Source organism: Herpailurus yagouaroundi, unplaced genomic scaffold, assembly GCF_014898765.1.
Source record: "Herpailurus yagouaroundi ecotype Mexico unplaced genomic scaffold, PumYag 163, whole genome shotgun sequence".
NCBI lineage: Eukaryota > Metazoa > Chordata > Mammalia > Carnivora > Felidae > Herpailurus > Herpailurus yagouaroundi.
Window position 1 is genome coordinate 11,793,185 of NW_024412404.1, and position 23,738 is coordinate 11,816,922.

The following is a 23,738-nucleotide window of genomic DNA, read 5'->3' on the forward strand; positions in this document are numbered from 1 at the left end:
GGAGGCCGGGTTGGCCTGCCGGCACAGCCCATGCTCCGCATTCCCGCCCCCAGGGCAGTGCCCAGGTCAGGCTCAGAGTCATTTCCTTGAATGCTTCTTGTCACCTCTCCACAGCGGAGTGTGGAGCTGATCGGTGCCAGCTGGTGCTCAGGAAGCAGTGGCAGCGGCCCCTCCTCCCTGGCCGGGTCCTCATGCCTGGGCCCCAGCTTCTGTTAAAACCGCCTCTGTGAAGCAGCCACCCTGGGCGAGGCAGGGGTCTGCGGGGATGTGGTCCTCAGTGCCCCCCCGGCAGAAGGCTGGCAGGGGCCGCCGGGTCCAGGGCGGCTGACGGCAGGATGTCGCTGTTGGCAGGACTTTCCCTGTACGAACAGCCAGCCACCAGGAGCTTCTGGATCCAGAGGATAGATAAACAGGAAGAGGGAGAAACTTAAAAATATTTTTCTTCCCCTGCTGTGCCCTGGTGTTTTCTCCCTGCCCTGCCCTCGGTCGCCAGAGGCTTAAAGTGGCCGAGTTCTTCCCCCGACCAGGAGCCGCCCAGAGGCCTGGAGAGCCAAGCAGGCGGGTTTCAGGTCTTAGGGTTTCAAGTTTTGTTTTGCCTGGTGGGCTGGGATGAGCCTGGGCGTTAGGGCCAGGCGGGCCCGAGTTTGAATCCTGACTCCGCTGTTCCTTTGCCGTGTGATCTAGGCCAGGCCACTGGCCCGGCCATGAGGCGGAATGGCGGTGATACGTGGCCAGCGGGAGAGTCTGGAGGGATAGCACAGCGGTGGGTATTTGTTTGGGCGCTGGCTGGCTGTGTGTGTGCAGGTGGGCGTGTACCACGAGCACTCTCTCTGTTAATCCTCACGGCCCTCAGAGCAGGCCTGGTTCTTGTCTTCATCTGACGGATGTTGGAGCACAGAGAGGTTGAGCATTTCTGTCGAGATCACACCGCTGGCGGTGGCGGAGCTGAGGCCGAAACACGGTCTGTGACCTCCGCGCCCTGCCGTGCTATGGTCTGGCGTCACGTACACAGCGAGGCACACGGTACCATGGGTATCGCGAATTTCTTTCCCTTCTCCTGTACAGAGAAACCCGGTGTAGTTGGGGATGCGGGGCGGTGGGGTGAGGCTTGCGGAGCTTTGGGCCCCAGTGGTCCCGGAGTCATATCTAGCCCTTGCTGAGGTGGCTCCCCGTGTGTTGCCTCTTCCAGGCAGCCCTCTTAGGTTGACGCAGGGCATCATCATGCAGCTCTACTGTTGCCCCGGTCTGGGCAGCACATCTCACCCCACAGAGCAACATCCTGACTCTCTGGCACAGTCCCCGGGTCCATTGAGGCTCACCCCAACCCCACCCCATCCTGTATTCTGGCCTCACAAGTACCTTGATACTTCTAGGAGACTGCACAGTGCCAGGCATTTCTTCCCCCATGCTGTTTCCTCCGTGCAGAATGCCCTTCTTGTCTGTCAAATGTTGCTCATCCTTTAAGGTCCAGCTCGGTGGTCTCCTCTTCCAGGAAGGCTCCCGTGAGTTCCTGACCCTGAATTAACATCTCCCTCCCCTGTGCAGCTCAGTGTAGTGGGAGAGGTCCTAGAGTCCCTGTCCTGTTGTCAATCTCTGTGAGCCTCAGTTTCCGTACCTGTGGACTGGGGATAAAAGGAGTGGGGGAGAGGAGAAAGCCAGGATTTTCTCATTCCGGCCTGTGTGGACTTGGCTAGAGCCCAGTGAGGAATGGCCCTCTTAGGGTTAAGTCCTTGCCATGTCAGGGACGGAAGCAAGGGCAACAGAGGGTGAAATGAAGTCACTTCCCTGCCTGGGGGTCTGCCATGTGCCTGGCCTTCTGCATAAATCCTGTTTCCTCCTTGGCCTCCATGTGCCCACCCACTCCTGGCTCCCATGACCCCGAAGGTCACCAGCAGGTGGGGCTCCCGATGGAATGTTGGCCTGTCATTCATCCGGCGAGGTCACTTCCTGTCTGGATCAGCCGTCCACCTTTCCTGCCATAGCCTTCCACGTAGAGGTTTCATGGGAGTGATGGGTGTGGGTTTCAAAGGAGGCTACCTGAGGTCAAGTCCAATGTCCAGCCTGCACTGTACTCTGGGGGGCATTTCCTTGGGGGGCTCTGTGGGCATCCCCCAGGGCTGTCCCTCAGGCTCCTGGGCCTCCAATTCTTCCTCTGTGGAACCTGGGGGGAGGGGCTGTGTGTCAGAGGAGCTCAGAGCCCTCACTGGGTCAGGCCAGGACATCCATGACCTTATTTAACCCTTTCTCCGCCACAGGGAAACAGACTCAGGAGGCGGCCCAGGCTTCTGGTGGGGGACAGTGCTAGGGTCCTCGCAGGTCTTTCTGACTCCGACATCCAAATGATTTCCACGGGAAGGTGTTGAGCTTCCCAGCAGTAGCAACTCAGGAGAACCCTCACTCCTGTGACCTTTTTCTGTGGGGTCCGGGGCTCTTCTTTTTTCTATCAATAGTATATGTTCATTCTAGAAAAATCAGAGAAAATAAACATAGGCAGGGAGATTAGGGGACCCATCCATGACTCCAGTGTCCAGGGATAACTCTGGTTCACCATTCATGTTTGGAGATTTATCCTTGCAGACGTTTTTCGTGTGTGTGTATGTGTGTGTATGTGTGTGTACCCTTTACACTGTATCTTTTTTTCCCTAACTAAACATACAGTAGATACTTTCCTATGTGAGTGAGTAAACTGTTACTTCTTGCATTTGAAACGTTTAAATTGGAGTTGACCATGCACAGAAAAGTACACACATCCCAAGTATACAGCTTGATGATTCTACAAAATGAGGGGCGCCTGGGTGGCGCAGTCGGTTAAGCGTCCGACTTCAGCCAGGTCACGATCTCGCGCTCCGTGAGTTCGAGCCCCGCATCAGGCTCTGGGCTGATGGCTCAGAGCCTGGAGCCTGTTTCCGATTCTGTGTCTCCCTCTCTCTCTGACCCTCCCCTGTTCATGCTCTGTCTCTCTCTGTCGCAAAAATAAAATAAACATTAAAAAAAATTAAAAAAAAAAACAACAAAATGAGGAGAGCCTCCCCCAGGTCAAGGAACGGAATTTTTCCAGCACCCGGACCCCTGCATCTCATCACCATCCCCTCCTTCCTGCCGCAGATGGGACACCTTGTCTGAGTTTTAGGGGAACGGAATCATATAGTATGTGTTTATGTTGGCTTTTTTTCACTCCACATTCTTTTAAGTGACATTCCTCAGACACTCTTTCCATTTTAATGACTGCATGATGACGTCCACGATACATTGGACTTTGACCACTGTTGATGTGAAAGATGTTTTGTCTTTGAGTAAGCAAAGCTATGTCGGACAGTTCTGTGGCCATATCTCTGATTGTTTCCTTTGAATCAGTTGATAGGAGATTTGCTGGATGTTCTGAAGGTATTTTAGAATTGTTGCCAGATTGGCCGCTAGGGGGCAATGCTAGTTTGCATCCCGCCAGGTGCTTGGGAGAGAGCGGACCCCAGGCCCCCATGCTGGCATTGGGTGTTTTCCTGCTGTTGTGCCTGTGTATACCATGATAGGCAATATGTGGCATTTCATGGCTTCCAGAGTTAAAATTACAAGTTAGGTTGAACATTTTTACCCTCACATTTACCGTCCATTTGTATCTCTCTTCTGTTGGGTTGTTGGGGTTTTCTGGGTTTTGGGTTTTTTTTCTGTTATGCCCTCGAGATGTACTTGTTTTCCTGTTTGAAAAAAGGTACATTGAATATGACAAATAATAGAAATATGTCAAAACTATCTTTATCTGGTTTGCCTTTTGCCTTTTCAGCTTTGTGGTTTTCCTGTGTTGGTTAAAAGCTGACCATTTTTAAAAGATTTTTATAAGTAATCTGTAGACCCATCGTGGGGCTCAAACTCATGACCCTGAGATCAAGAGTTGCAGGCTCAACCAGGTGCTCCTGCAAATCACTTTAATGTGCGGTTTAACAGCAGACACTTGGGTTCTCATATCTGCTCCCGCGTTTAACTGTTGTGATACGTTGCTTCGATTGAAGTATGTGAAGAAAATCCAGCTTCACACAGATAGGTGGTTGGAAAAGGAAGGAGCATTTTATTAGCCTCTGGGTATTTTCTTTTGACACTGCGTAACAATTCAGCATGTGATAGTTTCTTACAGGTCGGTTGAAATGCAGGATCTGCAAACATATTAAGGAATTTTTCGTATTTCATTGCATTAAAAGCCATGGGACTATCTTGCACTCTGAGTGGATCTTTTTCATTTTTTACTTTTTATGTTAATTTATTTTTGATAGAGAGAGACAGAGCATGAGCGGGAGAGGGGCAGAGGGAGGGGGAGACACAGAATCCGAAGCAGGCTCCAGGCTCTGAGCTGTCAGCACAGAGCTCGACGCGGGGCTCGAACTCACGAACCGTGAGATCATGACCTGAGCCGAAGTCGGACACTCAACTGACTGAGCCACCCAGGCACCCCTCTGAGTGGATCTTTGACACAGGTGTGGTTTTGTAACGTCACATAGGGGTCATTGGGAAAATATTGGTTCCCTGGGTTATACCTATCTTCCAAATTTAGACGTTTCGGCAATTTTCAGAAATTACATACGTTAACATCGTCCCCCATATCATCGCAAACTCTTTGTGTTTTGAGAGGCTGTCAGACTCACGGTGGCTGATGCAAGTTTTCCGAAACTCTGATGTTTCCCTTTAAGCTCAAACTTGATCATTGGCAACAAATGCCATCGGTTGCCTTCCTCGAAAGGACAGGCTTGCCTGGTTCATTTTTGAGAAAATGTCCGCCAGATGCCCAATTCAGAATAACCCAATTCTGGCGTCTGTCTGTCTGTCGGCTGGTTTTCTGTGCACAGAGAGGCTAGTTTGGCAGACAGCTCTGGTGGGCTCACAAGTGCCATCCCCCCAGACACCTGTCGTACCCCCACACAGCCCAGGTACGCACCGTCATCACACAGAATAGTAGCGAGAAGACGCGCACACAAGGCTGAACTTCAGTGAAATGAGCTCTTCTGCTTCATCCAGGACCTCCTTAGGTGACACTGGCATGTTCTGTCACCGTGAGTGACTCGGGCAGCCTAGTTCACGGCCAGTGTACTGCCTCTTGCTGAGTTTTACCTGCTGCCGTGGCTTTGCCTCCGTCACTACAGTGAGACAGCAGTGATACCTCGGAGCTGTCCTGAGAACAGCGTTGACCTTGTGGACTCCTGGAAGGTGTTAGGGCCCCCGGTCCTGCAGGGCGTGCCGTCGGAGCTGTGGACCAGATGGTAGGTGAACGGCCTCAGCGCAGTGCTTGGGCCCGTCTGGGGCTCCACGACATCGTGCCCGCTGCCACCATCATCCTCTCCCCGCTAACAGACCTGAGGCCGCACCTCAGGGGGTGGTGGTGGAGATGTTAAGCCATTTGGGGTTAGAATTTCGTCGTTTGTGATTTCAGATCCTGGTCAAGCTGCTAGTGTGTTTGGTCCTCAGGAGTGAGTCAAGAGCCCAGGGGACTTCTTAGGGACCCCGCTCTTCTTGTCCCTCGGGGAGGCAGGGGGAGTGTGAGTCAACGGGAGAGACCCGGGGGTCTCAGCCAGGCGATTCTCCTGCAAGGGTGGGGTCTGTTTCTCAGACAGGGGGCCCTCAGAGTCGTCCTCCCTGCTTCCTGGCCTGAAGGGGCCTCCACAGCCTCTCGCCTTCATGGCCCTTCCTCACGAACCTCCTCCCAGCCCCCACTTTCTTGGGGCAGTCGAAACGTGGCTGCATTTACAGAGTGCCTGTTGCGTTCTGGGCCCGGGGCTAAACCCACCTGTACCGTCTCATTTATGCGCACAGCGTGGGCACCCACAGAACCGACCTTTTGGTTGGGTGGTGTTGTTCCTGAAAAATCTGTCCGGTTTTGTTCATTTGGGTGGCTACGTTGTGCCAAGCCCTGAGATGCCATCAGAGGCCAGCCCCCGCCCTGGCCTGGGGGGCTTCCGGGTGGCAACAGCCATGCTGGGATGTGGTCTGGGGAAGGTGAAGGAGGCCTCCTGGTTCAGGGATGGGAGTCCGCGAGGCAGAGAGAGCCAGTGGGGCAGGAAGACGTGGAGTGCATGAACGCGAGGCCGGTGTGTGACCGGCAAACTTCATTTGCGGCTCAGCAAGGAAACTGACATCTGTGCCGTCACTGGAGGAAAGCTGACCGGGTTGGACCAATTGAGAGATGGGGCAGCCTTGTCCTGGATGGGTCATTTTAAGAATTTTCAAAGGCCACAGTTTCTGCCCTGCATAGACTCTAGAACACCCCACCCCATCCCCCTGGGCTGTAAGAGGCACCTCTGCGTTGTTCTTCTTTTTGTCATTATTGCTAATTATTTGCAAAGGCCCGTTGAGATGTCTGCTCCAGGGATTGAAAGAATTTCACTTTGGCTCGAGGTTAGAGAACAAGGGTGGGAGTTGGGGAGCCGTAGGCCGAAGGGGAGGCTGGGTGTGCTTGGGAGGAGTCATGAATTGCTACGTGGTTCCTCCTTGGGTCTAAACTGACGTCTTTCATGCTGACCTGTCTCCTCTGCTTGGCGTGTTCCCTTCTGGGGAGCCGGAGAGCTCTTCCTCAGCAGGGTCTTTCCTGGCCCTGGGTGGACGTGCTCCGTGAAGCAGATGGGCAGGGAGGTGCAGAAGAGAGGCGTAAGGAGACGCCTGGACCCGGCCCTGCTGTCGACTGTCCCTGTGACTGTGGGCAGTTGTCTGGTCTACTCTGGACCTCAGTTTTCTCTTCTATAAAATGAGAGGAACAGACTGGGACCTCAAAGGTACATCTGACTCTGAGATGCATGTTCGTGAACAAGGTGGATTTAAACTGTGTATCGTGTGTGTGTGTGTGTGTGTGTGTGTGTGTGTGTGTGTGTGTGTTGGGCAGGACAAGGTCCAGGGCAGGTAGGTGCTGGTAGGAGCCCCTGCCCTGGGTACAGACCTGAAAGTTTTATCCTCCCCTCCCCCGCCCCCAGCCCTCCCCTTGCCCCACCCTAGGGGACCCCTGTAGCAGGGTGACTTCCTTCATGTTTGTTCTCCAGCAAAGGCAGATGTTTCCTACAGCTGGCCACTCAGCCTCCTGCCCTATTTTTAGCTCCATTGTTACCCATCCAGGGCATCTGGCGGCCTGGGGGTGTATGACAGGCTGTGGCCCTGGAAGCGGTTCTCTTTTCTGGGTCCAGCATGTTCTCTGCCTTCTACTAGGTCCGTGGCTTAAGTTTCCTTCATCTAGTGGGAAAGCGAGGGTAGCGTCGGGAGAAATGGGAGAGGGTGGCTGGGTGGTGCATGAGAAAGAGCCCGGGCTATGGAACCAGAGGCCTGGTTCTGTTTTTATGTCATGCAGTAAACTCTCTGAGCCTCAGTTTTCCCGTCTGCTAAATGGCACAATTGCCTGTGCTTCTGCTTTTCTCGTAGGATTATTCTGAAGCTGAAATGGGACTGTGAATGTGGAATTTATTTAGGGGAATGATATTTGGGACCCACAACTATTGTGGGTTTAGCCCTGTGGCAGCCCTGGAGGAGCACTGGTCCAGAGTGGGGAGGTGAAGCGTGTCCTTACCAAACCCCAGGCCAGGGAGCTCGAGGCTAAGGTTGCTGGGGTGCAGGCTTGGAGAAAGAGGGGGCATTTCCACTGGACATTGACGGAGGGAGTGAGGGGGTGAGGGTGGGGGGGTGATGTCTCTGGTTGTGGGACCAGGGAGGACAGATGTAAGGGGGCAGGGAAGGGCTGGATGTGCCCTGGGAGGTCCGAGCAGGAAAGGGCTTTGAGCGTCTCCGGCCAGCCGCTCTGGAGCGGTCGCTGACGAGGAGAGGCCCCGTGCTGGCTCTGGAGGCAGGAGGGTGTCCATCTCTCTTCCTGAGCTGGCAGCCTGCCCAGGGGCTCAGCTCCTGGCTGTACTGCACACTGGGCTATATTGCACGTCGGACTTTCACAAAGGATCGGTTTTATACAAAGGGTTCAGCTGCTAACACTGAACTTGAGTTCAGTACTGGGTTGTACTGAACTTGAGACCTCTCGGAAAGCCCAAGCTGGAGAGGAACATCTACCAGTGCCTTTGCTGCTCTGTACTGTAGGCCATCTGGGACCGGGGGTTGCCTGGAACTCTGGGGATGTGCAGGGTAATAGGGGCGGTGAGGGTGGGAAGAGGGGTCTTGAATGCCAAGCAAGGGAGTATAGACCGGAAGCTGCAGAGGTAGAAGGATGGGGACAGACCCCAGAACTGGGTCCCGGATCTTCATGGCTCCTTGAAGAGATGCTTCAGGCCCCTGTGGCATTCCTGGAGGTCAGAAGTGGGGTTCCAGCCTCAGTTCCCACTGGCCCTTTGGGGCCCAGTCCCTGGAAGCAGCAAGGAGAGCGTCAGCAAGGCCCTGTGTGGGGTCTCAGGAATCTCTAGGTTTCTGCTGACCCTGATATGCTCAAATGCCCAACTTCTTGGAGCTGAGCAGGAGAGAATGTCCGGGCACTCTTTTTTTTTTTTTTTTTTTCAACGTTTATTTATTTTTGGGACAGAGAGAGACAGAGCATGAACGGGGGAGGGGCAGAGAGAGAGGGAGACACAGAATCGGAAACAGGCTCCAGGCTCCGAGCCATCAGCCCAGAGCCCGACGCGGGGCTCGAACTCACGGAGCGCGAGATCGTGACCTGGCTGAAGTCGGACGCTTAACCGACTGCGCCACCCAGGCGCCCCATGTCCGGGCACTCTTAACCCTGTTCTCCCCAGGGTCCTCCCCCCTAACAGTCCCAGGTGCATGGAACCTGGACGTGGATGGAGCTTCAGACTCTCAGGAACAGAATGACTGCCCTCCCAGAGCTGACTGGGCCTTCCCTGGAAATTTTTACATTCCCCTCCTCTTGCTCCCCATGAAAAATCCAATAGGCAGGGGCCCTCCCATCCAGATAATACCTTCTTATTTTCCGGGAGATCTGCTCCTCAGTAAGGCCCCGAGAGGGACACAGAGAGACTCCACGTGGGAGACACTTGCATTCTCTCTCTGCCTTTTTGGAGCAGTGGAGGCCAAGCGTCAGTGTAGAGCGTGGAACAAACAGTTAGTTGCTTAGAACTTTCTAAATCTCTGCAGCTGACTCGGGGAAGGTTGCTGCACCACACCGTGTAGCCATCAGCGGTGCCCTAATTGTCTCCTCAGCTGCCCCGCGGGCCTCGGTGGCCAGAGCTGGTATCTTCTATATCCCTTGAACCCCCATACCCCAGCATGGGTTGGGCTCACAGGCTCCCGGCGTCGCTCTGCCTGACTCTTACCAGCAGGGAAACTTGAGGTTCTCCTGCAAAAGGGGAAAGAAGTAAGTTCTGTCTTGTTGCCATGTGGCACGTGGTCATTGAGGGTCAAACCTAAAAATAATGGAGTGCATTAGTTAGGATTAGATTTGGCTGCGAGTAATAGGAAAAGCCAAATGACCGTAGTTTACACAAGATGGAAGTTTATTTCTAAGTCCTGTCCAAACCCAGAGCTTTGCGGCCCACGCCTGGGGTGGTGGTTCCACTCCATGGATTCCTTGGGGGACCTTGACCTCCGCCATTCCGAGGCGGTGGCTTCATGTGCTCGTGGTTCCAAGATGGCTGCGAAACATCAGTCATCACATCTGTGTTCCAGACAGCGGGATGGAGGAAGGGGGGGAAGGGGGCTCAGAGGCAAGGTTTTGGAACTTGCCATGGGACACTGCCCCTTATGTTCCATTAGCTAGGACTAGTCACGGGTAGCTGCAGGGGAGGCAGGGAGTGTCCCCCTGCCCCTCATCTGGTTTGTTTCATACACACGGTGGGGAGGGAGGGAGTGGAGGCATTGTGAGCATTTTGGTCAAACTTGAGGACGTTCACAGGCTGAGAAGCTGGTCCGGCACTTCAGGGACTGATGGTCTCTCCCAGGGAGATTTTCCCAGGGGGGAGTCCGTCCTGTCTTGGGACCAGAAAGCCACATGCCCCAGGGCCAGCAAGAGGGAGCAGAGAAGCCCTCTAGAGGTTAGGAGGCAGCCTGGTGGCAGTGGTCAGAGCAAGGGAGGTGGGCCAGGCTCTCCTGAGGGGGTCAGGGTCTGCCCAGGAAGTGTGGCCTGTGTCTGGGCTGCTGGGGCCTGAGCCAGAGGACAGACTCCCTCACTGGAGGTGGCCCGGAGGCCAGAGGACTCACAGACCTGGGGAAAATACAGAAGGGCTTCAGGTGCTGTGACACAGGGGGACAGGATGTTGCCCCAGGGAGCCCTCTTCCACCCCCTTGAGGACAGGAGGGCCCCAGGACTGCCTTCCTGACATGACACCCTGTGCTGGCACATTGCTGACATTTGCTACATTTGCTCGTGTGTATTCTCGTTCTCTCTCTCTCTCTCTCTCTGTCTCTCTCAACCATCCAAGAGTGACAGACATCAAGGTGCTTCCCCTCTAGACGCTTCTGCCTGGGTCTCCTAGGAACACAGTATCCACAGTATGATTAACTTCTTTATTCAACATACTATCCATATTCAGATTTTCCCCATTCTGGCCCCCAGAATGTTCCTTATAGCCTTTCCTCCCCTCCCCAGTCTGAGCCCCCACAGAGGCAGAGCTTTCTGTCAGGCAGAGCTGACCCGCATGGGGAGCTTCAGAAGTGGGGGGGGGGCTCCCCAGGCCTGGAGGCAGGCAAGTAGGGGTGCCGGAAAGAACCCTTTTCCTTCCTGAGGGTCCCACATTTCAGAAGCCTCAGGGGCCATGCTGGAGCATGTGGTGACAAGTGTGAAGGTCTTTGCTGGCTGCAGGGCAGGCAGGAGCCCCTCCTCTGCCTTCCACCTGTCAGGCGCCGACAGCTTCTCCCCCTCACAGAGGGCAGGGCTTCCCCCCCCCACCCCACCTGCGGCCTCTCCCAGCTTTGGCACCCCATCTGCAGTGGGACCTGTGCCCCTTGCTGGCCCCCACTTGCCACAGCTTCTCAGCTGGCTGCCCAGTCCCTCTGCCCACGCTGTCCACTCCCGGCTCCAAGCCCACCCCAGCGTGCTGTCTCTGGGTGTGACAGAGGTGACCTCTCCCTTCCAGAACTTGGGCCCTCAGAGGCTCCCTGCTGTTTGCAGGCGGAAGCCCAGAGCTCAAGGCCCACCCCACGGGGGCAGTCCACCCTCTGAACATTCCTCCACTCTCTGCTTTTAACTTTTAGATCTTGTTTTCCGTCTAGAAAAAAATAAAAGCAGTTTAAAAGTATACAGTTTAGCAGATAAAGGTCTCCTGTGATCCCCGACCACTGGTGGCTTTATTTTATGTTTTGCTCTCCTAGTTTTCAAGAGGAGGCTGAGGGAAGGAGGCTGTGGAGGGATAGGTTTGGGCGGCCCTCGGAGACGTGAATTGAGGGGCTGGGCCTTGCAGCAGAAGCCAGGCGACTCTGCCTCTACTAAGCAGTGGAGCCTCGGGAAATTCCTGTTGGTGGCCCTGCTTAGCTGCCTTTTCTGTAAAGTGGGGACACCTGGGTGGCTCAGCCAGTTAAGCGTCCGACTTTTGATTTGAGCTCAGGTCACGATCTCAACGGTTCATGAGCTCAAGCCCCGCATCGGGCTCCGTGCTGACAGCATGGAGCCTGCCTGGAATTCTCTCTCTCCCTCTCTCTTTGTCCCTCCCCTGCTCTCTCTCTCTCTCTCTCTCTCTCTCTCTCAAAATAAATAAATAGACTTAAAAAAATAAAGCGGGGGTCATAAACCCTATGTTGCTTCTTTTGAGGTTGTTGACAATAGCGAAGATAGAAAAACCACAGAGACACGAAAAATCCCACCAGGCTGTGCGAGGTGGAGTAATTTTCACGGGAACATAGGTGGTAATAGGCAGAGGGCAGTGGGGTGGGGTGGGGGACAAAGACACAGCCGAGGAGCATGGTGGGGGGAAAGGGGACGCCCTAGGTGAGGAGCTGTGACCTTTGTCCAACTTTGAAACTATTACAAATAACTATACTTAAAAAAAAAATTCCCGAAGTAATCATGCTCATTGTAGGAAATTGAGAAGCGAGGGATAAACCAGAGGAAAATGAATACCTCCCTGAGTGCCCCCACTCAGGAATATGCACCATGATGTCTAAGTAAACACCCTTCCTGTCATCTGTGCCCTCTTGTTGCTGAGTGCCACCCTTGTCCCCATCAACGACGGGCCAGGCAGGGCGGGGAATAAAATAGAGCTGACATGTTCTGTGATCCTGTGTGCAGCTCCTCCCTTGGGCCAGGCAGTTGACGGAGCCAGGAAGGACATGGGATGGCCCCTGCCGGGAACAGCATGCAGTGGAGGGGAATGGAGTGTTCCGTCTCGTGATGCTCATAGTGGGCTCTGGGTGTTGAGAGGTGGAGGTGGGTGTGTAGTCAGGGGGGGCTTCCTGGAGGAGCTGGGCTTTAACATCTAGGGTTGTGTGGAATGTGGGAGGGTGGGGGGGGGGAGAGGAGGGCCGTTCAGGTGAGAGGAGGATTGGGTGGGAGCGGCTTCTCTCTACACCCTCTTGTGGAGGACTGTGACCTGCTTCTTGGTGCCGGGTGCCCACTGCCCTGTGAGGCCCGGAAGCTGCAGGTGCCTTAGGCTGGTCATATGTTCATCTCATAAATACTTCCCGAGCATCTGTCGGGCGCCAGGCGCCGTCCTGGTGCTGGGGCCATGATGTGGATGAGTCAGGCACTGACCCTGCTCATCGAGGGAGGCTGAGGTGACACCCGTAACCCCGTCAATGAGGCAGTTAGGAAATAAAAGCGCTTGTGGATGGACAGAGGTTGTGCGGGCTGGTGTGGGCAGACAGCGTCACCAGGGGCTCGGAGAGGCCTCCCTGAAGAGGGACATCTGAGCCAAGACCTCAGGAAGAATGTTCCAAACAGAGGGGTGGTAGGTGTGCAGCATTCATGAGGAGGAGTGGGCCTGGGGCGGTGGAAGAAGGAGGGGGCTGTGGCCAGTGGCTGGAGCACGGAGGTGAGGACACAGGGTGAGTGAGGTCAGAGGGTGGGGCCTCCTCACCAGGGGATGGGTCCGGATGTTGCAGTGTGCCTGGAGGAGATAACATGACCCGATTTAGGTTTTTTTTTTTTTTTTTAATGTTTATTTTTGAGAGAGAGAGAGAGAGAGAGAGAGAGCGCGCGCGCATGCGAGTGCGCATGAGCCAGGGAGGGGCGGGGAGAGAATCCCAAGCAGGCTTCATGCTGTCAGCACAGAGCCTGATGCAGGGCTCGCTCTCACAAACCATGAGATCATGACCTGAGCCGAAATCAAGAGTTGGGCGCTGAACCAACTGAGCCCCCCAGGTGCCCTGATCCTTCTGGCTGCCACATGGAGAATGGATTGTGGGGGCACAGGGAAGGGGACACTGGCTGGGGGCTGCTCTGCTTGGCCCGCTGAGCAGCTGGCGTCCTGGACCTGGTGACGGCAGAGGTTGGAGGAAGCTGGAGGAGGGCCAAACCATTCTTCTATGGGGACAGTTCCAGAGTGGGCAGAGGACTTGCCCGAGGCCACAGAGCAGGGCTGTCCTGATTCTTGATTACAGCTGGAGGACGCCTCCATAAGCGGCCCACCAGACAGAGGGAAATGGGGAGTTATGTCTGTGCTAACTGTGCGTTACCAGGGAGGACACCCCAGCCCCGCTGGAGGACTGCTGAGCCCAGGTGTTCCTCCAGACCTTTCCTTTTATAGGCTGTGTCTGGGTGAGGCCCCGTCAGGGAGGTTCACGTCCAGCGGTGGCAGGGAAGGGACGTGGAGAAGTGGGAGAGAGAAGTGCCTTGAGGATGGGGCCCTGGGGGAGCCCCCGCTGCATGTCTGGCTGGCTAGGTGTTGCTTCCGGCATACTTGCCAATTTCATCCTCCTACCACCCAACCCTGGAGGCCCAGGAAGGGTCCTCCTGTCCCGCGTTAATAACAGGGGAAACTGACACGCAGAGAAGTGAAGCCACGCCCCCAGAGGCGCTAAGGAGTGGGGCCCGTGCTTCACAGAGTCAGAACCACTGTGTCCCCAGCGGGGTGCCAGGCCATTGGAGAGTCACTTACAGCTTCCATGAGCCTCCACTTTTCTCTCTGTAAGTGGGAACGCTGACACTGACTTCCCAGGCGTCCTCGTGCCTGTAGTAGAATTATTTTTACCTGCAGCAGGTGTGGGGCTCAACTCTGACGACCCCGAGCTGGCCGAGGGGTGCCCTCCGGCCCGCAGAGCACTGAGACCCAGCAGCACGGTCCAGTAGAAGCGTAACGTGGGCCACCTGCGTCATTCTCAAGAGTTAAGAATGTGAAAAGAAGCAGGGGCCCCTTGGGTGGCTCAGTTGGTGAAGTGGCCGACTCTTGATTTCAGCTCAGGTCATGATCTTAGGTCGTGAGTTCAAGTTCCACGTTGGGCTCAGCGCTGGACATGGAGCCTACTGGAAAAAAAAAAAAGAATGTGAAAAGAAATAGATGGACTTAATTAAAAAAATTTTTTTAACGTTTTTATTTATTTATTTATTTATTTTTTTTTTTTTTTCAACGTTTATTTATTTTGGGGACAGAGAGAGACAGAGCATGAATGGGGGAGGGGCAGAGAGAGAGGGAGACACAGAATCGGAAACAGGCTCCAGGCTCTGAGCCATCAGCCCAGAGCCTGACGCAGGGCTCGAACTCACGGAGCGCGAGATCGTGACCTGGCTGAAGTCGGACGCTTAACCGACTGCGCCACCCAGGCGCCCCTACTTATTTTTGACACAGAGAGAGACAGAGCATGAACGGGGGAGGTTCAGAGAGAGGGAGACAGAATCCGAAACAGGCTCCAGGCTCTGAGCTGTCAGCACAGAGCCCGATGCGGGGCTCGAACTCACGGACCGCGAAATCATGACCTGAGCCGAAGTTGGACACTTAACCGACTGAGCCACCCAGGCGCCCTGCCCATTTTTTTTAAAGATTTTATTTTTCTGGGTGCCCCACTGGCTTAGTAGAGCATGTGACTCTTGATCTCAGGGTTGTGAGTTCAAGCCCCACATTGGGCATGGAGCCTACTTAAAAAAAAAAGTTTTATTTTCAAGTAATCTCTACAGCCAACGTGGGGTTTGAACGTACAATCTGGAGATCAAGAGACACATGCTCCACCGACCGAGCTAATCAGGTGCCCCATCTTTTGCCCATTTTTAATTGGATTTCTTGTGAATTTGGTAGCAAGTTGTAAGAGTTAGCCCCTCTTTTTTGGGAGGGGCCTCAGGGTTAAATGAGATATTCTATGTCAAGTGCTTTGCTCCAGGAGATCGACCCCTTGGCCCTCTTGGGGCCTCCTCTCTACAGTCAGGGTCACTAGAGGCTAGCTTAGGGGTCTGTTTAGATCTGCATCCCCCCCCCCCCACAAGGCAGGCACAGGCATCACACACTCCTGACCACACACCCTGATTTGACTAGCATAATTACACGTTTGTACACTATCTACTCAATGTTATCTCCCTATGCTCACAGCGGTCTTCCCCTTTGCTTCAGTCTAGAGTCAGTGTGGCCCAGTCAGGGAGCCCTGGAGTGGGGAGGCAGGAGCTCTGGGTTTTAATTCTGTCCTTGTGAGTTGGAGGACATCACTTTCCCACTCTGGGTCTCCGTTTCCTCGTGAGTAGACAGAGAGGGTTGGACTTGTTGACCTCCAGGGGTGTAGCCGGCTCTGAATCTGCTTTTAGGGGTCCGTGGTGACAGTCATTTGTGTTGGCTCCTGTAGGCACATCTTTTCCTAAAGTGGGACTTGAGATTTTGCAAGGGGGTCTGAGGTCCATCCCGGTGGGCAGGGAGGGCAGGGGAAAGGACAGGGCCAGGTGGTGGCTGGGGTCCATAGCTCACATGCAGCTTTCCGCTTCGGTCCCAAGAGCTAAACTGTGCTTTGGAAAAGCCCGCGGGGTTTGCCAAGCCTAAAGGTCACGGCTGCTGCACCAGGATGGGGCAAAAAAGGGGGGGGGGGGGCTTGTGAGCTTTGGATTAGAGATGGGGAAACTGAGACCAGAATAGTGGCAATCCAGTTCTACCAAAAACTGGATGAAAAGAAACAGACTTGGACTCACGGGGTGTGTCCTTGGGAATCCGCTCTTGAACCTCTCGCCTGTCCTCCCTACTCCAGGATCCAGAGTGGTCATCTGCAGCACCCCCTTGGCTTGAATACCACCATTGGCGAGAAGCTCATCACTCCGCAGGCTGGGCACTTACGCTGTAGCATCAGGCGGGTAGTTGACGAGCCAGAGCTCATATTCCAGCTCCTAAAGTTGAATTCTTCCTGGGGAACAAGGTCACCTCTCTGCCAAGGGTTCCGGACATTGTTTCTTTTTTCTCGAGAATGACTGGGTGTGGAGGCCGGAGGGTGCATGTCTGTGTGGGGGACTTTCTCAAACGCCGTGATAGCCGTAGCCCAGATGTTTCCGTGGCTTCTTTAGCTGGCGGCTGAGGGCTTCTGTGGGAGCAGTGGGTCCCAGAGTCCTCACTCCCTCCGTGGGAAACCATGCATCCCTCCACCTCTCTGGGTAGGCTGTGTCTGGGGTGCTCTGGCAGAGCATGGAGTGGATGAGTGGGGGTCGTACAGATCCAGGAGGGAGGGAGGGGGCAGTGTGGGCAAGCTCCTGCTCTCAGGGTGAGCTGTGAAGAGGCAGGGAGGCAAAGCAATGAGGAGCCCTTCCCAACGCCACCGCTCACCAAGGGTCAGCCGTCCTCCTTTGAAAATGGACAGTGAGGCTGGACCTTACAGGGTTGTTGGGTGGTTGGTGCTTCGTAGATGCTTCGACATGTTAACAAACAGGAGTAAAGGAGAAGGTGAAAGAGTTCCTGTGTTTGGTGGGAAATACTCTTCCCTCAAATTATGGTTTTCTTCCTTTTTTTCCCTTCCTTCCTCCCTCCCCCTCCCTCCCTTCCTCCCTCCCTCTCTCCCCCTTTCTTTCTTTCTTTCTCTCTCTCTCTCTCTCTCTCTCTCTTTCTTTCTTTCTTTCTCCAAGAATCCCTAGCAATCTGGCAAAAACTCACGGACCCCCTTTTCAGACTGTTTGCAAGTGCACAAAATATATGGGATGACAGAGGGAAGTAAGTTGCATTCAGAGAGCTATCAAAATACAAAAAAAACAAATTGGTGATGTAATGATACAGGTTGTTAGTTGTTATCGTATTAACTAGATCACCCAGTAGGTACATTAAGGTTAAATTTTATTTATTTACTTTTTTAGAGAGAGAGTGAGAAAGCACCAGAGGGGCAAAGGCAGAGGGAGAGAGAGAATCTCTGAGCGTGGAACCTGACACAGGGCTCGATCCCACGACCCTGGGATCATGACCTGAGCTGAAACCAAGAGTCGGACGCTTAACCGACTGAGCCACTCAGGGGCCCCACTGATGTGTCTTTAAAAAATAAAATTTGGGGGCACCTGGGTGGCCGTGTGATGCAACCTGCCTGTGAGCTCTTTGGCTCCCGTGTCCTGACCTCTGCAGCACGATGGGGACGGCCTTCACGTCGATCGAAGGAAGTGCTGGGCTAGTGGAATTCTTAAGAAACCATCCAGGCTCATGGACCACTTCTTTCAGTTTCCCTCACACACCCCACCTTCCCCATTCTCCCCCCAAGCAGAAGTTTGAGCACCCGGGACCCCAGCAACTCCCCCTCCCCCTGTGCTCACTGCCACAGTAGGGGTGGGACCACCGGGACTGCCTGTCTTGGGAGCCAGATCCACGTGAATCTGGAAGAGCCTTTGGGGCCATCCCCTCCCTCACTGTCATTTTACAGATGGGGACGTGGGGAAGTTGCCCGGGGCCCCTCAGCACGTGGCCAGTAGGATGAGGCCCCTGTGCTAGTTAGCAAGCCGCGCTCCAGGCAGGGTGGGGAGGTTTCAGGGGAAGAGTGTAGAGCGGGAAGCCTGGGGATCCCGGGGCTTCACCCTCCTCTAGACTGTTTGGAAGCAGGTCAACTTTCAAAGGATATTGTCCTTCCTCCACCTGGGAGCCTACAGCTGTGCACATATGTCCTTCTAGGGCCCCAGCTGGGGCCTGGCGTCGTCCGTGGAGCCCGTGAAAAACAGGGGTGGCTGGGGCTGGAGCCGTGGGAGTGGCGCAGGGTAGGAGGGGTGGGGGGGGGGCCAGCCACAGCTCAGCACGAAGGGAGCCGGGCCTGGCCGTGGCCGGGCAGCCGTGATCAGCTGCGGCCTCCTGTAGGCCCTTCCCGTGTCCCGTCGCCCATGTTGTTGTTGGAGGAGGCTGTTCCTATTTGTGCCTCCTTGGCCCAGACTGCCCGGCGGGGTCTGGGGAACTTGGGTGAGCTGTGTTGGGGGCCTGCCACAGCAGGTGAAGTGGAGAGAAGTTTCTGGCTCTGGGGCCCACTCGTGCAATCTGAGCAGCCTGTGTTTCTGTTTAGGAACGGAGGCTCATCCCCTCCATTTTTGACAGGGGGGAGGGGGAGGGGGGGCAGGGAAGGAGACAGAGACAGGGAGGGAGGGAAAAATTGGACCCTGTATGATGGGACTCTCATAAACACAAGGTGTGCGTGTTAACAAGGCTGTCACATGGCTGCTGGGAGTTTTCAAAGATGACAAGGCTGGGCCGGAGGGAGAGAAGCAACCCTTTCCCGACAGGAGAGGGACAGGGACAGGGACAGGTGGTGGTTTGGGAGGGTTGGAGGAGGGGTGGATGAGTCTAGTCATTCTGTCTAGGTGGTTCTGGGGAGGGGCAGCCTGAGTACTCCCCCAGGGCCGGGGGGAGAGAAGGCACAGTGAGTTCAGCCTCCAGACTGACCCGCTGACCCCTGACTGCCATCCCCTTCCTGAGGTGCTACTCCCGGTTTTGAGACGGCGGGCAGGGGGGTTGCACCCTCCTGTCCTGATCCTAGACCATCAGGTCCACCACGGCCAAGGGCTGCTGGACCCTCGGAGCTCTGCGAGCCTGTCTCCCACGCCTTCCCTTTGGGCCACGTAGAATTCCCGGCCCCTTGCCTGTCCAGCAGCACTGTGGCTCTCCGACCGGGGCCAGGCCCTCTCATGCCCTCTAGCAGCCCCTCACTGGTCCCCAGCCGCTTCCCCAGCCATTCTCTCACTTGTGTTAAGTGGGCCTTAACTTTATTACCCAGTGTTCGGAGGAGAAAAAACAAAAGAAGACACAAATTAGCCATAATTGCATCACTTGGTGATAACTCCAAATAACATCTTGATGGATATCTCCCAGATTCTTCTGCTGATACGCCTTCATGAATTAAAATGGGATGGCAGCCAGTCCTTGCCTTGCAGCCCTGTTTCCTAGATGTCTTTCCAAAGCCATCATGATGATGTTTTTAGTGGCCACTTAGCCTTCCGCCTTAGAGATGTCCCGTACTTTACCCAACAAAACCCCTGTTGGCTGGAGGTTGTTTCCTGTGTCTTTTGCCAACCAACACTTCTGGGAGCGACCCATCTTCGAAGCCTGGTTTTTGCATACGTCCTTCAGTATTTCTCTGGGAGAGAGCCCCACCAGGGGAGTCACTGCGTCTAGCAGGTGTCCAGCCTGCTTCATGCAGGGCCGAAGCCTTGGCCGTTGATGGTGGTATTGATGACCGTGATGTCAAGTTCAAGGGCCTGGTGCTCTCACTAAACCCTTGATCTGCTGAAAGCTCATGTTGTCCGGATGTCCCCAGCCTCATTCTGTGATATTCATGCCTAGAGTGTCCTCCTGAACCCTGTTCCCATCCACACCCTTCAAATCCAAGCCTGACTTCCCTCTGTACCTGCTGGCCCCCCCCCCGCCCGCCGCCCCCCCCCCCCCCCACCAGTCTTCCCACTTCCCCGTGTCTGGAGGGCCTGGCCCAGTCACTCAGAGCCCTAGGTCCTGACCTGGTGTGGAGGGTTATCCCCTTCCTAACAGTCATGTTTTTTCCAGAGGAGTGTAACTGTAAGGGGTCAGGGGCCGTGTGTTTATCTTGTTATGTCCGTCACCCTCCCAAAGCAGCAGCAGAGGGCCAGGCACATAGTAGGCACTCGGCAAACGCGTGGAAGGCAGCACACCTGCCCTCCGTCTCCAGCTACAGGGAGAGCTGGCCCTCGCTGGGCCTCAGACTTGGCGTCTATGCAGGGGAGGTACAGGTGGGCCAGGTCCCCTCCTGCTGTGGATTTCCCCACCCCTTCCTCCACCACGTGCCCTCTCATCCCACAGGTGTTGGGGCCTGAGGCTTCCAGCAGACTATGGGTACAACGGCCAGCACAGCCCAGCAGACGGTTTCGGCGGGTGCCCCCCTCGAGGGCCTCCAGGGCGGTGGCCCGATGGACGGTCAGCACTCACCCAGTGTCCACTCCTTCCAGACCACAGGCTTGCACAACAGTAAAGCCAAGTCCATCATCCCCAACAAAGTGGCCCCCGTCGTGATCACGTGAGTGGCGGGGGGGGGGGGGGGGGGGGAGAGTGGCCGTGTCCCCAGAAGACATGCCTGGAGGGGTGGTGGCATGTAACGCCTAGTCTACAGACTGCCCTCACAGATGAAGACACTGAGACCCAGAGAGGTTGCGCAGTCGGTCTGGAGTCACACGGCAAGCGAGTGGCTGGGCGGGTCTCTGTCGAGTGTCTCTTGGCTCGTGTTACTTCTCCTGTCCACAGGGCTTAGAAGCATGGTGAGGGAGGAATGGCTGTGGGGGTGGGGTGGGGACACCCTTTTGAAAATCATTTGTGGCTGAACATTTTCAAAGGGAGTTGATGTACTTAGACGCATAGAATTTAGACTTTTATTTTTCCGCAGCTCGTAATTACGGTTCAAAACTGAGGTTAATACCAGGTGGTTAAAGGGCTATGGCTTGAAAGGCTGGGAGCTGTTGGTCAACTCTCTTAATTAGGTCCTTCAGGCACAGTCCCGGAAGAGGCTGAGGGTTTGTTCCGGCACTACATTTTGAGACCTCTGGATATACTGCATGCATCCAGAGGAAGAGGGCCAAGAAGGGGGCTCTGCAACCCTGCCTGCCCTGTGGGGTCACTGAAGGAGGGGGTGCTGTGAACCAGAGGCCCGGGGGCAGAAGAGGCATTGGGTCTGTCTCCCGGTGACTCGGGGAGCCTTATCTTTAATGGACTCTGCCTCTGGGCCCCTCCAGGATGCGGGAAGTAGGACATGATGAGCTGAGGGTGAATTCTGTTCCACACACAGAAGCTGGGCAGAGACCCAGCAGATGGGACTTTCTGTGTAAGGAAACCCGAGGGGTGGGAATGATAAATCCGGCCTGCTGGCTTTGGGGCCTGACAGGAAGATTGTCATCATCCATTGCTGTGCTCATGATTAGGGGAAAAGAAGAGATGTTGCATACAAGAGACTCGACGTGTATTCTCTCTGTCAGAGGTGACACATCTAGGTTTGGCCCTTGAGGGGCGGTATAGGAGACACACATCCTGGGCCTTGCTCTGTGCCCTTGGGCAAAGCATGTTCCCTCTCTGGGTCTCATTTTTCCTATCAGATTATGTGGGTTTTGACGTACAGAATATTTAACCAAGTGGTATGGCTCAGGAAGGTCACGGGCCTGCTGTACAAATCTGCCACAGTGGGACTATGCATGCCTCCTGGAGCCAGCGTGAGCACAGCACCCCTTGGGTTGTAGTGTGTTTGGGTGCAAGGGACCTTAGAGATCATCCGGCACAGGGCCTGGTGAACTGTGTCCTGTGGGCCAAATCGCACCTCGCATCCGTTTTTGTGAATAAAGTTTTATTGGAACACTGCCGTTCCTATTCATTTATATACTATCTATGGATGCTTAACACTTCAGGAGCAGAGCTGAGTTGTTGCAACAGACACTGTGTGGCTCACAAGCCAAAATTATTTACTACCCAGTTCTCGATACAGAAGGTTTGCCGGCTCCTGATCTAACACGTTTCCGATCAGATGTGAAAACTGGATCTAAATACCCCAAACCGAGCTTCTGGGGGTAGAGGATTTGCCCAGCACGCGGTGAGACGAGGCAGAGCTGGGAGCGGGATCCCCGGTCTCTTGACTTCTCGTCGAGTGCTCCCCTGCCCCAATCATTCCTCCGCCCTGCCTTTCCTAGGTGCAGTTCCTTCGTAGAGAGCAGACGCCGGGGCCCGAGTGCCGGGAGGCCGTCTCACTGTCATAATCAGCACGGAAGCGTGTTGTGTCTTGAGGGCACAGACCCACCCTGGCTTAGCATCTGCAGAAATCTGGTTTTGTACCCCTGGGTTTTGTTTGAAATGGCCCTGTGCGGAGGTAGTGGGGCTACTAGTAAGAATTATTGTATCAATAGGCGCTTACTGTGCCCAAGGCCCTTGGCTGAGCACTTCCCACACAGCAGTGCACTGAATTCTCACAGCAGCCCTAGGAGCTGAGAATTACTGGAAACGGAGCCACAGAGAGAGAGAGTGAGGAACTCCAAAGCCAAGAAATGACCGCGTGGTGGAGTTGGGTTCGTGCCCAGGTCACGGAAACCCAAAGCCAGGGTCCTGAGCCACCTCACCGCGCTGCGGGCTTGTTCTCAGAGACGGTGGGGGCGCCAAGTAACCCTCGAATTGGAGACCTTAAACAAGGCCTTTCTCTCTGCACCAGAGTCCGGGAGGTGCGCCAGGCTGGAATGGCCACTTTGTGATCAGCTAGGCTTCTCCTCTGTCGGTGCCCCGCCACCATCAGTATCTGCTTCTCACCATCTCTTCTGGACGCTAGCGTGGAGGCACCCACCTTCCCTTTAAGGGAGTGACCCAGAAGTTGCCCTCAGCACTTCTCCTCATAGCCTATTGGCCAAAACTAAATCACATGACCAGCCTAGCTGCAAGGGACGCTGGGAAATGTAGTCCTCAGCCGGATGGCCAATCACAGTTCCAGGCTTCTGTACTGGGGACACCAGGCCGCCTCTGCCACAAACTTGTAGCTGCCTGGGCTACAGGGGTGGCCTTGTTGAGGGGTCTGGTGAGGGTGGAGGGTACCCTGATCGTCAAGGTTTTCTGACTTGGGCTCCATTCCGCCCTGGCAGGTACAACTGCAGGGAGGAGTTCCAGATCCACGACGAGCTACTCAAGGCCCATTACACGCTGGGCCGGCTCTCAGAGGCCACCCCTGAGCACTACCTGGTGCAGGTGAGGTCAGCCCTGCCCTTCCCTCCCCCGGCGGCCTTTCCCACCCCCATCCTGTCCTCCTTCCTCATAGGTTCCCTCACTCCTCCTTCCCCCCCACCCCACCCCCTCACCTCCCACCGACCCCGGCCCCTTCTCTGCTTCATGTCCTTACCCCACCCTCCGGAGTCCTCACCCACTTCCTCTCACCCTCTGGTGTCTGGGGTCACTGCTCTTCTCTTCTGCCAGGTCCCTGCCTGGCCCTCGCCTGCCCGCACCCCTCCCTCGGAGCAGCCGGAAGAATAGGTACCGGGCCTCACACTGCTCCCCTCGGCCTGGGGATCTCCATCCCGTTCTCGAAGCTCCAGAACTTCTATTACTTAGCTATTTTCCCCCTCCAATATCCCCTAGAAAGCGAGGTCCCCAAGGACAGACGACTTTTCATTTTTCTGGTTTACTGCTGTAGCCCCCAGCCCCAGAACGGTACTTGGTTCTAGCGATGTAGGTGCTCAATAAATAGTGAATGAGTAATCATGCCGATTAGGCTATATTTGTTGAAAGAGTAGCTGGGATTTTCTGGCATTTGGAAGAACTGGTTCCGTTTCTGATCGGTCAGGCAATGTCCTGTGGGTCATACTGAAGGCAGGGGCCTGGACAGGTGATGCCAGAGTTCATTTGTGCCCAGGAACGAACCGTCCTGGCTTCTCTTGCCCTCCCCACCTTCTACTCAGCAGTCATTGCATCCATTCACTCCAGCTGGGGAGGGGAGAGACCTGGGCAGCCTCAGAACTTCAGGACCTTAGGAAGGAGCTAGTTTAGTCTTCCTCTCGCTGATTC

At 55.0% G+C, this 23,738-nt stretch overlaps 1 protein-coding gene across 4 annotated transcripts in view; it reads left to right on the plus strand.

The window, feature by feature from the left end:
- PALD1 (phosphatase domain containing paladin 1) overlaps positions 1 to 23,738 on the plus strand; it is a 75,951-nt gene that overhangs the window by 17,020 nt on the left and 35,193 nt on the right. For all 4 annotated transcript variants that reach the window (XM_040485272.1, XM_040485271.1, XM_040485270.1 and 1 more), the window contains exons 2-3: positions 20,025 to 20,238; positions 22,823 to 22,925. In XM_040485272.1, coding sequence (XP_040341206.1) covers positions 20,054 to 20,238; positions 22,823 to 22,925 — 288 coding nt within the window. In that variant the 5' untranslated portion in view covers positions 20,025 to 20,053. The remainder of the gene's footprint in view (positions 1 to 20,024; positions 20,239 to 22,822; positions 22,926 to 23,738) is intronic.